Genomic DNA, 13596 nt, shown 5'->3' on the forward strand with positions numbered 1-13596 from the left:
GCTCTATTCCCTTGTTCTAAGGGAAGAGCTGAAAACTTGCAATGATGATATCCAAATGAGAGAGGCTCAGGCTTTTCCTGTGCCTGTGCCTGATGCTGTTCCTATTGTAGGACAGCGAAATTGGAAAAAGAGAAAGAAAAGATCTAACCAATCCAGTTATTGTGAATCACCTTTGCCTCATTTCAGGCTTCAGATGAGACATGCCTGGGTCTTTGCTACTGACCATCAAGGTGTCTGCCCTGACCTGCACCAGGGGCAGAGTGTGATCACAGCTCAGCTTTCACATGCTGACCAGCTCACCAAACACCAACCAGAGAAAACACTGACCAGATGATCCCTCTTCAAGCAGAGAATGGACATTCATCTGTTCATGTTGGAACTGTTGATTTCATTGTTGTATTAGAATAATTACTTAGTGGTGGAATTTTTCACTGTTTGATAAGTTTGGTGAATGGTGATGGTTTTTGTTATTGAATTAGAATTAAGTTTTAGAATTAAGTTTGTTAAAAGCACCAGTTGTGAAGATTTTCCTAGGCACTTCAGGTATCCACATATCTCCTGAGGGGTGGTGTTTGTTCTCCTTTGACAAAGGGCCCTGTGGAGGATTACAAACACTTCTCTTTCTTTTCTTTTTTAAATAAGACTAAAAGGGGGAATTGTGGACACTGCTGAAGGCCTAGGCACATTTTAGCTAGGCCTTTTTCTCAAGTTCTAAGTATTTTTCTCAGACCATGAAATATTCTCTTCTCCAGCTAGGATTTTTCCCAAGCTGGAGACTTTTTCTCTATTGGACACATAAGACAAGGAATCATAACAGAGATAAACACCTGCAAGGTCCATGAGAAAGTCAGGGAGGAGAGCGAGGTGTCTCTTTCTCTGACCAGTGATCTGTCTGTATTTTGTTTTCAACAAACTGTCTTATTTAAGGCAATGGCTTCTTTCAATAAATTGCTCTTTCTTGCTCTTTTTCTGCACCAATCAAGAAAGTGTCTTGGTGTTTTTTTGCCGTTCCATAATCTTTCTCCGTGCCAACATCTCCCCAGTTACAGAATCAGCCTATTGTTTCCATTACTTGGCAGCCTTACAAAACCACACATTTTCAAAATCCTGATAGCTGCACATGAAGATCTTCCTAGCTGTGGTTTCTTGTTCCATAGTCTGTACCAAGGCCAGAATATCTTGACCAGCTGTGCTCTCTCTTCCACATGCCACTTGTTCTGCTATATCAGTCCTGTCTTTTTTACATTTGTTCTGGTTTTTCTACTCTTCCTTCCAGTCAGAGACTTATCAGCAGATAAGTCAGATTGCTTCAGAAAATGCTTGACATGGTTTGACAGGATTTGATTCTGCCTGTATTTAACAACACTCTTTAGACAGTATTAACTGTACGTCATGCTTTTTCTTACATTATTTGTACAGACTTACTTAAAAATAAATGTGAAAAAAATGAATGAAAACTTGCACAACTTGAATAAGAAGTTACTGAGTCATAGCCATTGAGTGTATAAAATGGGTTAGTAGTTGTCATATGTGTTTCTGTGTTTTTATTCTCAACTCTAAGCTAAGTTTCTTTCGGATCCGTATCTTGCTTTGTTGCCTGTTCTGAAGTGCAACATTCTCAGGCAGATCTAGGGAATTCCTCAATGCAAACATTCTTTTTCTATTTTGAAAACTGACTTTTTTTTCTTACCTGCGGATCATAGACCATGTCAGGAGAGGATGTTTTTCTGGTATCTTTTCCCTGCTTTATTCAACACTTCTCAGAGTATGTAAGAATTACCATGTAACATGGGAAATGCAAGTTTGTCCATTCAGGCTTTACTCATCCTGCAGTTCTTGAGTCTTAGAGAGGGATTATCCATTAGTTCCTGAGGAAAGCAGTTCTTGACCATACCAGCCCAAAGAGCACTGTCTAAAATCATGTTCTCCAGTTCTGGGCCCCTCAGTTTAGGGAGGATGTTGAGATGCTTGAGCGTGTCTGGAGGAGGCAATAAGGCTGATGAGGGGCTTGGAGCACAAGCCCTGTGAGGAATGGCTGAGGGAGCTGGGGTTGTTTAGCCTGGAGAAAAGGAGACTCAGGGGTGACCTTATCACTCTTTACAACTCCCTGAAAGGTTTTTGTAGTCAGGTGGGTTTGGTCTCTTTTACCAGGCAGCAGAACAAGAGGACACAGAACAAGAGGACACAGTCTTAAGCTGTGCCAGGGGAGATATAGGCTGGATATTAGGAAAAAGTTTTTCATGGAAAGAGTGATAAAGTACTGGAATGGTCTGCCCAGGGAGGTGGTGGAGTCACCATCCCTGGATGTGGTTAGAAAAAGAGACAGGATGTGGCACTTGGTGCCATGGTCTAGTTGGGGTGTTAGGGCATTGGACTTGATGATTTTGGTCTCTTCCAACCTAGTAATTCTGTGAATTCTATTATATGGTTTAATGCTACTTTTGCCCATCCATTCAGGATGCTAAGAGGAACAATTTTGAGCTCCTGAGAGCATTCAGCTGTTTATTGAGTCTTACCTCATGAGTCATGAGGTAAGAGAGCTGCATAGACAGGTACAACAGGCATTTGCTGCAGTTTGTAATTTAAGAACTCCACTTACAATTATTTCCTATCACATATGTTTTTAGGCTGTGTTTAATGTAACTTGCAAAGAAAACATGAATTATTGATTGTGTTGTAACCTTACTTGTGCTTGTCTATAGAGAAAATACAGCTATCCTATTTCGTGAGGAGTTTGTCTCCTCAAAAATTCTAATGCAGAAATTCATTTGGGATGTATGTAAGATGTCATAATGTAACTGTTTCAAATTCTTACTCTAATTTCTTTTCTTTAAACCTTAAAAATATTGATTGATTGATCAATCGATTGCTTGCAGAAACCCTTGGAATACTTTTCAGACTGGCTGAGAAATTACAAACACACTTTTCTGGAATGCTTGTACAAACACAGTTACTGAGGCTGCTGTGAATGTGCAGGAGCTTTTCACAGATGTTGGACTCTTCCTATGGGGCACAGGCATTAGCACAGAGGAATTAGCACAGGGATGTTTTGACACCACCCTGTTTGCAGTAGTCTACAACCCGTGATTAACCCTGCCCACTGACAGTTCCCTGGCATGTGCAGATGCCTCCAGGTGGCCAGAAGAGACATCAGGCTCCTTGGCAGCGTTCCCAAAAAGGCCACAGGACAAATGGGAACATCACTCTCACTCACCCAGCCAGACTGTCCCACAGACTCTGAATTTGGGCATTGCAGGGATCAATCCAACAGATCACCTGCACTTCTCCAAAGCCTGAGCAGAGCTTTGCTGAGAGTTCAGCACTGCCCACAGTGCCCGGGGCTGACACTGAGCGAGCCCTGCATGGGCTGCTGCCCCAGCACCATCCAAGGCTGCCTGGCTGGCACAGCAGGAGCTGGTCCCACTGCCAGGGGTTTATCCCGTCCCTGGAGGAGCTCTTGGAGCCCTGAGAGGAGCACAGGGCACTGAGCACGGGCTGCTGAACTTCCATGTCCTTGTTCGTGACACTCTGGGACAGGCTCGGATCAACGGGCCAGAATGATCTGAGCAGGGCAGATGCTGGTTTTATCCACACCTGGGCCAAACAGCACCGTAGGAAAAGTATCACTGGCAGCTGTTCTTGGTTTGGCCATTTTTATGGTGAGGAACACGTTTGTATCCCAATTCAGCTTTATTTGACTGTGCAATTTCTGGGAGCACTAAAATTATTTTCACAAACATAAGAAAATTGTATGACTGTAATTTTAAGTGCACATAAAGCTAAATGTAAACAATCCTTATATTAGATAGGAGTTGCCTGCCTTAAAGAACCTATGACTTTGCACCTATTATTTCACTGATTTTGTATCTTTCAGAGGAAGCAGCACAGTTCATTTGAACGAAGCCCTTCCTTACACTTAAGAGAAAAAACAAGTTGTATGAGAGCTCTGCCAGCTGTGAATGCATGAAGAATTGTACTGCTATAGGAAGTGTACACTATTTAACTCCATTTTAAGGAGAAGAGCTAGTATATAAATTCATTAATGAAGGAAAGTACCGGAATTTGAATTTTTCTTGTATAATATCAATTTCCCAATAGGTTTTGTGACTGTATTTTTCTCTGTATGCAGACTTCCCTGGCAGTGACATCTGTGCTGAGTGCTGGATTGGATATCTTGGTCTGGGGAGATGCCTTTAGTTCATGGCACACACAGGTCTCAAGAGGGTGTCCGGGTGTCCCTGTGCTCTGGCACCAGCTGAGGTGTGCAGCACTTCTAGGGCTGCCTCCAGGTGTGATGAGCTCGAGTTAAAGCTGTGCCTTCTGCTGAGCAGCTGCTGCCACCTGACAAGGAACAGCTTGGCCTAATATAATAAACAGAGGCATCTACATTTCTTACTAATCCCAGGGTCTGATAGAATGGTTCTTCATCCTGCTGTGATCACTGAATCACAGGGTTAATTTCTACAAATGTCCCACTTTGTCTGCTTTATCCCTGCCAGCTCCATGAGCCTCGATATCCTGCTGCTCAACTTCCTTGAGAAAAACTGTCCTTTCCTTGGAACAAGGTTCTTCACTAACAGTTTGACTCAAAAGTTGCTCACTGATGTCTCTCTGATTCCCAAGTTATTTCAGATCTACAGCTGCCTTTTAGGGATATACCCTGCTGCTCATTTGATTTCTGAGGGATCTTCTTTTACCATTTTCAGGATTGAGCTAGAAGAAGCAAGTCAAGGTTCAAGGGAAGGACTTGTGTTTCCTACTTCATCCAGGGTCATTTAATTTGAAAAGTTTTAGACTTGGATTTTGAACAGTGAATTGTCTTTGGGCCAGATTTAAAAATCTCTCAACACACTCATGTTTTCAACATGCAAGCTTTTACACTCAGATTAGTCTCTTTCACTGAATGTTAGTAAAAAATTGAATGGGTGATGAGCCCTCCATTTAGTGTTTTTCCTTAATGAAAATTCCATAGTGATGCTGAATAAAGTGCTTGATTTGGATACTCCTGGAAACTCCATGCTTTCTTTCTCCCCTTCCTTCCTTCAATGTATGGAATACCAACATTTATGTCATGAGAGTTTTTCCCCATGTGTTTGTTTGAAGATCATGCATGTAGTAATGTTAAAATCATCTGATATAGAATCATTTTCCCACATACTTAATTTTTGCCTCCAACTGCATCCCACCTAGACATCTTTTTCACCTACTTCCACTCTGATAATTGACCAGTCTTTTCTCTCTTGGATCACTAATTTGTCCAAATAAGACTAAAATGCAATGATCCCTTGAAACATGGTCATCTAGTCACTATAGTTCATATTTCCCCATTTATTAGGTATCAGGACTTAATTCTGACATGTAATAAATAGTATTTCAGCTTGAAGAGGCAGAGGACATGAATTCAATTGAAATCAGTGCATTAATTTTGTCTTCAGATTCTTCATGAACTGTTTCAAGTTTGGATGAACAATTAATGCATCAGTGACTTTAACAGACAGGGAAAAGATGATGATGAGTAAGCAAATAATGGCTTGCTTCAGCACACAGCAGGCTGAAGTTTAAAAAGTGAATTTCATCATGTTTTGGAGGTTTTGAAGAAGAAAAGGGAGAATAAAAATCTTTAAACCTTTGCAAGTCTCCTACATAATTATGCCAGTGTTAATGTGAGAATCTACAGAGTATCCTGCTTAATGATATACGTAGGTGTGGAGGTTTTTTATTCATTCATGGGTATATTTGTGGAAATAATCATAGATAAATGACTTTTTTCTAACCCTTTACAGGAATATTTGCATCTCATGTACATTCATGCTCTAAACTCTATGTGCTGTGGAAAGAACACTAATGCTTAGATAGCATGGTTTCCTTCCAGAAAACTCTTTTTTCCTATTGATTTGAAACTTGTGCCCTGTTCTGCCTGGGTCAGCACAGCAGTGCCACTCTGTCTCCAGATGGAAGTTGTCTTTCCCTTTCTTCATCCTGTTCTGAAATCACCTTGAATTCCTGCCTCCCACAGCTCTGCCCACTGACAAATAAGTGCAGCACCAGTCCATTGTCTCCATACCTGTGCATTATTTGATGCCATTCTACAGAACCTGGTGGAGATGTGTGGGCTGTGAAAGTATTCAAGGATTTCTGTATTTTCACACCTGAATATTGTCACAAATTTAATAATGCCTCTTCTGCCTAATGCAAACTGTTTAAATTCATATGAAGTTCAAAAAACACACCTATAATTATTATCATAAAAAATTTAATTTTGCCACAATACTTGCTTCAAATGTGCACAATTTCATATTAGAGGTACTGGGCTTCCACCTCGTACTGAAATATTTTAATTCAAAGGATAAACCAAGAGGCTTGAAGAAAAGAATGGACCAGATGAAAGCCTCTCTAAATACCATACAAGTCCAAATGAGCAAAGGAGTTATCAACAGTGAAATTTCTTTATTTTTCAAGTTCAATACTAACTTCTTTCTACTTCTAAAACTTCCTATACTTCTTCCATCTAATCCTACATTTTCAACAAATAATCAACTGCTCAGTTCCAATGTAAACTACAGTTCTATATTAACCTATATAATCCTAAAAGCCTAATCTCAAATTTGAAAGAAAAATCCAGAGGTCACTGGTTTTTATGGCTGAAGCAGATGTGTGGTGCCAGGACTCCACTTATTGCTTGTCAAATTCAGATATTCGGCTCTGAATATGGGACAGCTTTTTGTGGAGGTACTGGCACCTGCTCTTCATTTCAGAGTAGCTGGGGCTACCCTGTGAAGGAGAAAGCAAAAGAAAATTAGGGCATGCAAACATTTCTGCAGAGTTTAGAATCTGATGTCCTTTGCTTTAAAAAAGCCTTGAGCCACACTCAGCAGTAACCATGGCCCTGCAGGTCTGGTGCCACACATACCTGCTGTAACTGCTGATAATCTGTCAGGATTCGATGAAGCAGCATCTTCAAAAAGAAAAAAAAAAAAAAAAGAAGAACGTTTCACTCCAACCATAAAATGCAAACCTATGCAAAACACTAAAAGAGCCCTCAGTTTGACTGTAGAGATTTTCTTCCCTGTGAGCCACCACTCTTCTGGGAGCTTGGCAAAAACCAATCCCCAGCTCCAGCATCCCCCAAGATCTGCAATTAAGCCTCTCAATAGGGAACAGAAGGAGCACATGCTCCAAGACTCTGCTTGGGACACACCTCACCTTACTCTTTGTTCACAGAAAGCTCAAACAGGGTGTTTTGGGCAGGGTCTCACAAAAATCAGACCCAGCCCAAGCAGTGTCTGAGCACATATGCCAATGCTGCAGTTTCCCTTTGTCTCACTGAGCAGCTCCAGGGAATCCAAGTCATTGCTGGGATGAAACACACTCCTCACAGTTTTATCTTTCTTTACCTGATAGGCTTCAGAGCCTGGAATCAGACTCTTCCATTGCTCATAAAACTGTGTGAAATCTTTGTTGATCTTATCAATCTGAAAATGTAAATTCCTGTATTCCTCATACTCTGCATTGAAGTCATCCTTGTAGTGCTGGCGTTGCTCCAAGGAGACTATGGCAATGTATTTTCTAAAGGAAAAAAATAGATCATTTTTCTGTGAGTGAACTCTAAGAGAACATTCTAATGTGTTCCTATTCCATAAAGCTCATGTGTAGTTTTGCACCAACCACGTGGCAAATGTCAAACAGAGACTCCCAAGGTTCGAGTTAGTTGCTCTGGGACTGACTGTTTCTACAGGCAAGTTCTTTGCTTTAAGAGGATGTAGTCAGGTCACTCCAGAAATCTGCCACATTTCTATGACACTTAGTTACTAATAGTTTATATTGTAGAGGTTTCCTTCATTAGCAAGTGAAGCACATTTAGAAAATATTGGCACTTCTTTCAAATATCAAATGACCAACAAAGACCACAGCTTCAGGAAGAGAATAAACATAGCTAAGCTATATTATCTTTCTATATAGGAAAAACTTTTAAATATACATTTACTTTTGAGAACCCATCTGAAATACATTTTTGGCAGGAACTGAATTTATGGTTCTGGTTACACAGAGTTGAACTTATGAGCTCCATTGATGTCTGCCTGTCTAACAGCAAAGCAGAGTTCATGATAATATTTGATTCTTCTAGTGGACAGCATTTACAAAACTGAGCCTTGATCAGAGGTGCTTGTAATGCAGCCATTAAAAACAAACTCTGTATAAGTCTGAAAGTGCAACTACAAAACACAAACCACATCAGCTCCTAACGAGGGTAAAACTCATTAATGCCTGAAGCCTCTGATGGGTGAAAAATTTTCTTCATTCCCTTCTCATTCAAATAAAAATGAGTGAGGTTTACCAAGCTCGTGATACAAATCCAAGAAGAAGTGTCAATGAGAATAATAGACACCACTTCCCAACACTGACACACCAATGCTTCTGCTCCTCCTGGCCTGCACACCAGCTTCTTTTGAATGACAAAAACTCCCTCACACGGGAAAAAATCCTTGTAAACACCCTGAGATTAATTGCTACAAGCATTAAAACATTAACAAGTTGAAATTCAGTACCAGGACAGAGAGCAGCTTGTGCCAGGGATGCATCCCAGGCCAGATGCACCTGACTGCTGTGCTGGTGTGTTCTGAAATCCACAGATGTCTTTCAACATCTGGGGAGGTACTAGAGAAGAAATAGCCTGGACTTCTGGGTTCTGCCCAGTGACATTTCCTGGCAAGAGTCCTTGCACAGGCCTCACTCAGCTGCTCCCCTGCAGGACCACCTTGCCCTCAGCCTTCCCACGGAGCATCCCTGGCTGTATCCAATGTGACCCAGGGCCCTGCAGTGCCTGCTCCAAAGGGCACAGCTGCCCCAGAGCCCCAGGGCTGCAGGAGGCCTGGGTGCCCTTGCCAACATCACTGCTCTGACAGCAGCTGGCAGCCATTCCAGTGTTTGATACCACACACACACAGTTCTGCCTCCCCTCCTGCACTGCAAATACAAGGGGGGGATGCAGCACCACTGCTGCAGCTGACCCTGAGCAACTGCACTGCAGGAAGGGAGGGCCAGCCCAGCCTGAACCCACCTCGGTGTTCATTTCAGCTCTTAGCCGTGCAGGGCCAGCAAAACCTTCTCAACATCATCCTTTCAAAACTGGGAAGAGCTTCACAGGGCACCCACTGCGAGTGGCAAGGCTCAACTGCTCTTTCACTCACCTCAAGTAGTCTGCTTGGGTGTTTGTGGCAGAGCATGTGGAGACAATGGAAGTTTGTTTTCCTTCTCCTGCAGAAAAGCAGAATTTTGACACTCTTCATCAGGAGATCTTTCAAAAGCCAAAAAATACCCACTGGATGGTCTTGTAAAAGTCCTTCAGAGCTTTGTTATCACTGAAAATTACTCTGAAAAAAGCTCCAAAAATCAATAATGGGGCACACAGAATTTTCTCTCCAGTGGCCAGTTCTGGGCTGTAGAAAAAAGCATGGCCACTTTTCTCTACTGCACTACCATGGTGTAAAGCCCAGCTCAGCTTTTCTGTTTTGAATGCATGAGGTGGCATCTCTACAGCCATTCCAGTCATGCAGCAGCAGATGCAGTTTCACAAAAGACAACAGCTTGAGATAGACAGAGGGGGAGAGAGAGTGATGAACATGGAGGTTCTAAAAAGAAATAGAGAAAAAGGCTGGAGTTCTTCTCATGCCATGTTTTTATGGCCACTTCCTTGTCCATTCCAGAGGCCCAAAGTTCCCATGAAACAAAGTTTGGATGAAAATTTTCTGCACTCTTCTCAGCAGGAGAGTCACAGTATGTTCAATACAACCTGTAAGAAGAGCTTTGCTGTGAGCATTTCATTTCCAAAAGTGCATTTGCTCTCATGGCTCAGTCAGCACAAAAGCTGCAGCCTAAGCCCCAACTTGAAACACAGTCCAGATTTTTCCTTCACCAGCTGCTCTGAATTTTGTGGCTCCTGAAGAACAATGCTCACGTGTTTTTAGACTCAAGCAAGAATCTTTTTCTTGCTGTAGAGACTGTGTGTAAGGAAAAGACACTTGCATCCCTTCCAGCCCGAGATCTAAGAGCAGCTGTGACCATCTGTACCTGTGGGTACTCAAATCTTGGGCAGTATAAAGGTGGTACCTCCAGAGCCATTTGGGGACCCCCACCACTGACAAGACCAAGGGTGAAGATGGACTGGCTGTACCACAGAGAATCCATGTGGTGGTGATGATTTCATACCTAATGTTTCTCTCTTCTCTACACCCCACCTCTCCTCTCTTATTCCTTTCTATCTCTCTGGGTTGCATTTACTGTTAATAACATCTGTACAATTGAAAAGGATCTCACTTGTTGCCTAATTCAGGCAGAGGCTGTCTGAATAACCAAATCTTTACACCACAGTTCTCCAGGGAGGAGTTAGGAAAAGCAGCATATTAATACCTTCATCGAAATCCAAAGGATGTGACTGCTTCAGCCTTCCCAATTCATTTTTCTCTCCGTTTGAATTGGAGATCTCCATCTGCTCCATGGCAGGCTCTGGGACTCTAGAACTCTGGAACTTGTTGTTCTGGTGCACCTCATGGGTGCAGGGGGAAATGGAGCCAACCCTTGGAGACATGTTCTGATTACAAAGGGCTGTGGAAGGCAGCACCCAGGAGGAAGAGAGACCTCCAGCTGCTGGCTGGACATGACTGGTGAACTGCTGGTGACCAATTCGCCTCTTCTTGCTCAGCACAGGACTGGTGAAGTCAGAAGCCAGAGGCCGTTTCTGCATCAATAACAAAATAATTAATTCATTAATCTATGATCAGGATCAGGATTTGCTCCCATTTGTAAAATAGCAGCATTTCTGAAGTGCCAATGGTTAAAAACAAATTTTCCTTAAATAAAAAGATCATTCATGTTCTATGTCATTTCTACTTTCTCATCAAGAATTCAAGTCTGTAGCTAAAAGGCTTTGGTAGAAAGGCACTCCCTTCAGCAGCTCTATCTAAGGCTTCCCCAAAATGGGGAGGTCCAGTTGTTTTTTTCTAGCTCCCAATTCATGCTTGTACACAGCTCTTGCTGTCACACATACACATGATTTACTGAAGAGTCTGTTTTAGCTGTCTCCCTGTTAAAGACAAGATCAGTGCGTCACTGACACAACCCAGGAGTACAGGGTGTTGTGGTTGGTTGTGAATTCTCATCAGGATGATGAAAAAAGACATCAGTCACATGTCAGGATAATCTTGTGCTTTTAGGTGCAGTTGCCTTCACTCCAGCAGCCACTCCACTCTTTAAACTCAAAAGCTGATGGCTAAAATATTCTTTACTTTATGCAAGAGACTTTCACAAGTGGTGACTTATGAGCTCTTCCATTTTCTTCAGTTCACTTCCATCTCTCAGCTCCTCCCAAGGACCTTCTCAAAGGTGCTGGCTCACATGGCACAGCACACGGGCACAAGCTCCTCACTCCCACAGCAAAATCCAGGACTGAGGATGGAGTAGAACAGGACAGCCATGCTGTTCCCAGGCAGGGCAAAGGAGGAGAGAAATTAAGGCAGAGAAGGGAGTGAGGGAATATCACACTTCTCTAGAACCTGTGCTGGTCCTGTCACATGGATAGTGTAGATCTGGAGTAAACAATGAGAATGAAAGCAAGAGAGAGGGAAAAAAAAAGCCAGAGGGCCCCATCTGCCCCACCCTTTTATGTACAGCAGCCTCTTATGTACAGTAGTCTTTTGTCCCAGTTTTGTCATGCATGCAGAGCCAGCCCTTTGAGCCCTTCTGCAGGGAATGAGTTGAGATCAGGGACTGAGCTCAAGTCTCCAGGCAGAGCAGAAAGTTGGCTCAGGACAGTGCTGCTGCACCCCTGCAGGATCCTCTCTTCTGATCACAACCTTCCTGCCAAAGCAGTCAGAATGCCTGAGGCACAACATGCTTTGGCCTGGTCCTGCACATGCAGATCACAGCTTTTACACCATCAGCAGAGGGCCAAACCTTAATACACAATAGAGAATGTTAAAAATGCACCAAATACCTGAGCAGGTCTTGCTGGAGCATGTGTCTCAGAAGGTCCTGGAGATGGTGCTTGCCTGGTGCTGGTGGGGTTCTGAGATGGAGTTGATTTGCTGTGAGGGTGGTGAAACATTTCATGTTCCAAGGCCTCAATATCAACAGTCATAGTTCTTTTGTTTCAGGTTATACAGACATTCAGTGTCAGGAGCCAAGGAAACAGCATGAAGCTGATTTGAGGGAGCTTTAGGCTGGATATCAGGAAAACATTCTTGCCCCAGAGAGCTGCCCAAGCATCTGGAACAGGCTCTCGTGGCCCCTGGTCACTGTAGCAGGAGCTCAAGAAGCATTTGGACAACAGTCTTGGGCACAGGGTGTGATTCTTGTGGTGTCCTGTGCAGGGCCAGGGAGTTGGACTGCAGGACCCTGATGGGTTGCTGCTGACTCAGCATATTCTAACAAGTGAGGCTTCATCTCCCAGGGTGTTTGTTCTGAAGAGTCTCTTCTCCTTCCTCTAAAGACTGAACTTACCTAGCAAGTATCACCTTCAACTTCTCCCTATCCATTTCAGTGTAGCCAGGCCAATCAGTCTGAAGGGTCTGAAACAGATGTTCCTTCAGACTGAAGGAATTATCCTTTAGATTCAGGTTGGCTACCTACAGGCAGACATTTCAGAAAACAAACCTTTATTATGGTTGCTAAATGCAAACTACAGAAATCCAGCTGGTTCTGAACACCTCTTTGTGTTCACCCAACTGGAACTGAACAATATCCTTTGACACAGAGAGGATTTATTCCTCTATCACATGAGTTTTAAGCTGAATCAAAGTATCACTGATTGGAAACAAGTGAGTATTCATATTTCATAAGTGTTCCTTTCAAAACAACATTTAGTGCCACAATGTGTAAGGAGAGGTGGTCAGGCCCAGTGTCCCTCCCTCTTCATGTGGCAGAGCCAGGGTTCATTCCTGCAGAGTCCTTCTATGAGAAAGTCGTGCTCTTGTCTTGTTCTATTCCTTTGACAGTAAATGAGGTTCATATCTTTCTCAAGACAAATACAAAATCTACTCAAAAAGGTAAAATGAGGTAGTAAAACCTCAAGACCACTGATATGAAGTGTGCTGGTTTAGACTTCATCACCTGACACTGCTGAGAGTTCCTGCTGAGATGGAGACAGGAAAATCTCCATCAATTTGATCGCTATAACACATTAAATAACTCAACAACACACCACCATCATCTCTCAAAATCTGCCCTTTTTCTTTCTTTGAAAACATAATAAACACTGATATTGCTCTGGTGGTCTCTGTTGATGTCTGTCTCTCGTTATAAAAAATGCAAAGTAACAAATATACCCAGAATCAAGAATTCATGTCTTAAAACCAGAACTAAGATTGTGTTGGAAAGGGAAGCAAGTATGTGAATCCATTTAAGAAGCAACTCTGTGCATCCAAAACTGTGTCCATCTGAATTATCCCCCCGGACGTTGCTCATAGCAAAAGAGGAAATATTCTGATGATCTATGAATGTTTGCATAATTCAACAACAGCCATGTTGAACAGGAAATATTTTAAAAGGAAAGTTTCTTATTTAAACAGTGGAGGAACAAGTAAAAATTAAGGATAAAAGAAC

At 42.5% G+C, this 13596-nt stretch overlaps 1 protein-coding gene across 1 annotated transcript; it reads right to left on the reverse strand.

Annotated features, from left to right (window-relative positions):
• Positions 1 to 6639: 6639 nt before the first annotated feature.
• LOC306816627 (RNA polymerase II elongation factor ELL2-like) lies at positions 6640 to 10834 on the reverse strand. Its single transcript, XM_079333042.1, has 5 exons — positions 10408 to 10834; positions 9189 to 9255; positions 7395 to 7566; positions 6911 to 6955; positions 6640 to 6771 (listed from the first exon to the last, which is right to left on the reverse strand). The coding sequence occupies exons 1-5, from the start codon at positions 10739 to 10741 to the stop codon at positions 6673 to 6675; spliced, it is 717 nt and encodes a 238-aa protein (XP_079189168.1). The 5' UTR covers positions 10742 to 10834; the 3' UTR covers positions 6640 to 6672.
• Between the last annotated feature and the right edge of the window lie 2762 nt (positions 10835 to 13596).

Source organism: Erithacus rubecula, assembly GCF_903797595.1.
Source record: "Erithacus rubecula genome assembly, contig: scaffold_754_arrow_ctg1, whole genome shotgun sequence".
NCBI lineage: Eukaryota > Metazoa > Chordata > Aves > Passeriformes > Muscicapidae > Erithacus > Erithacus rubecula.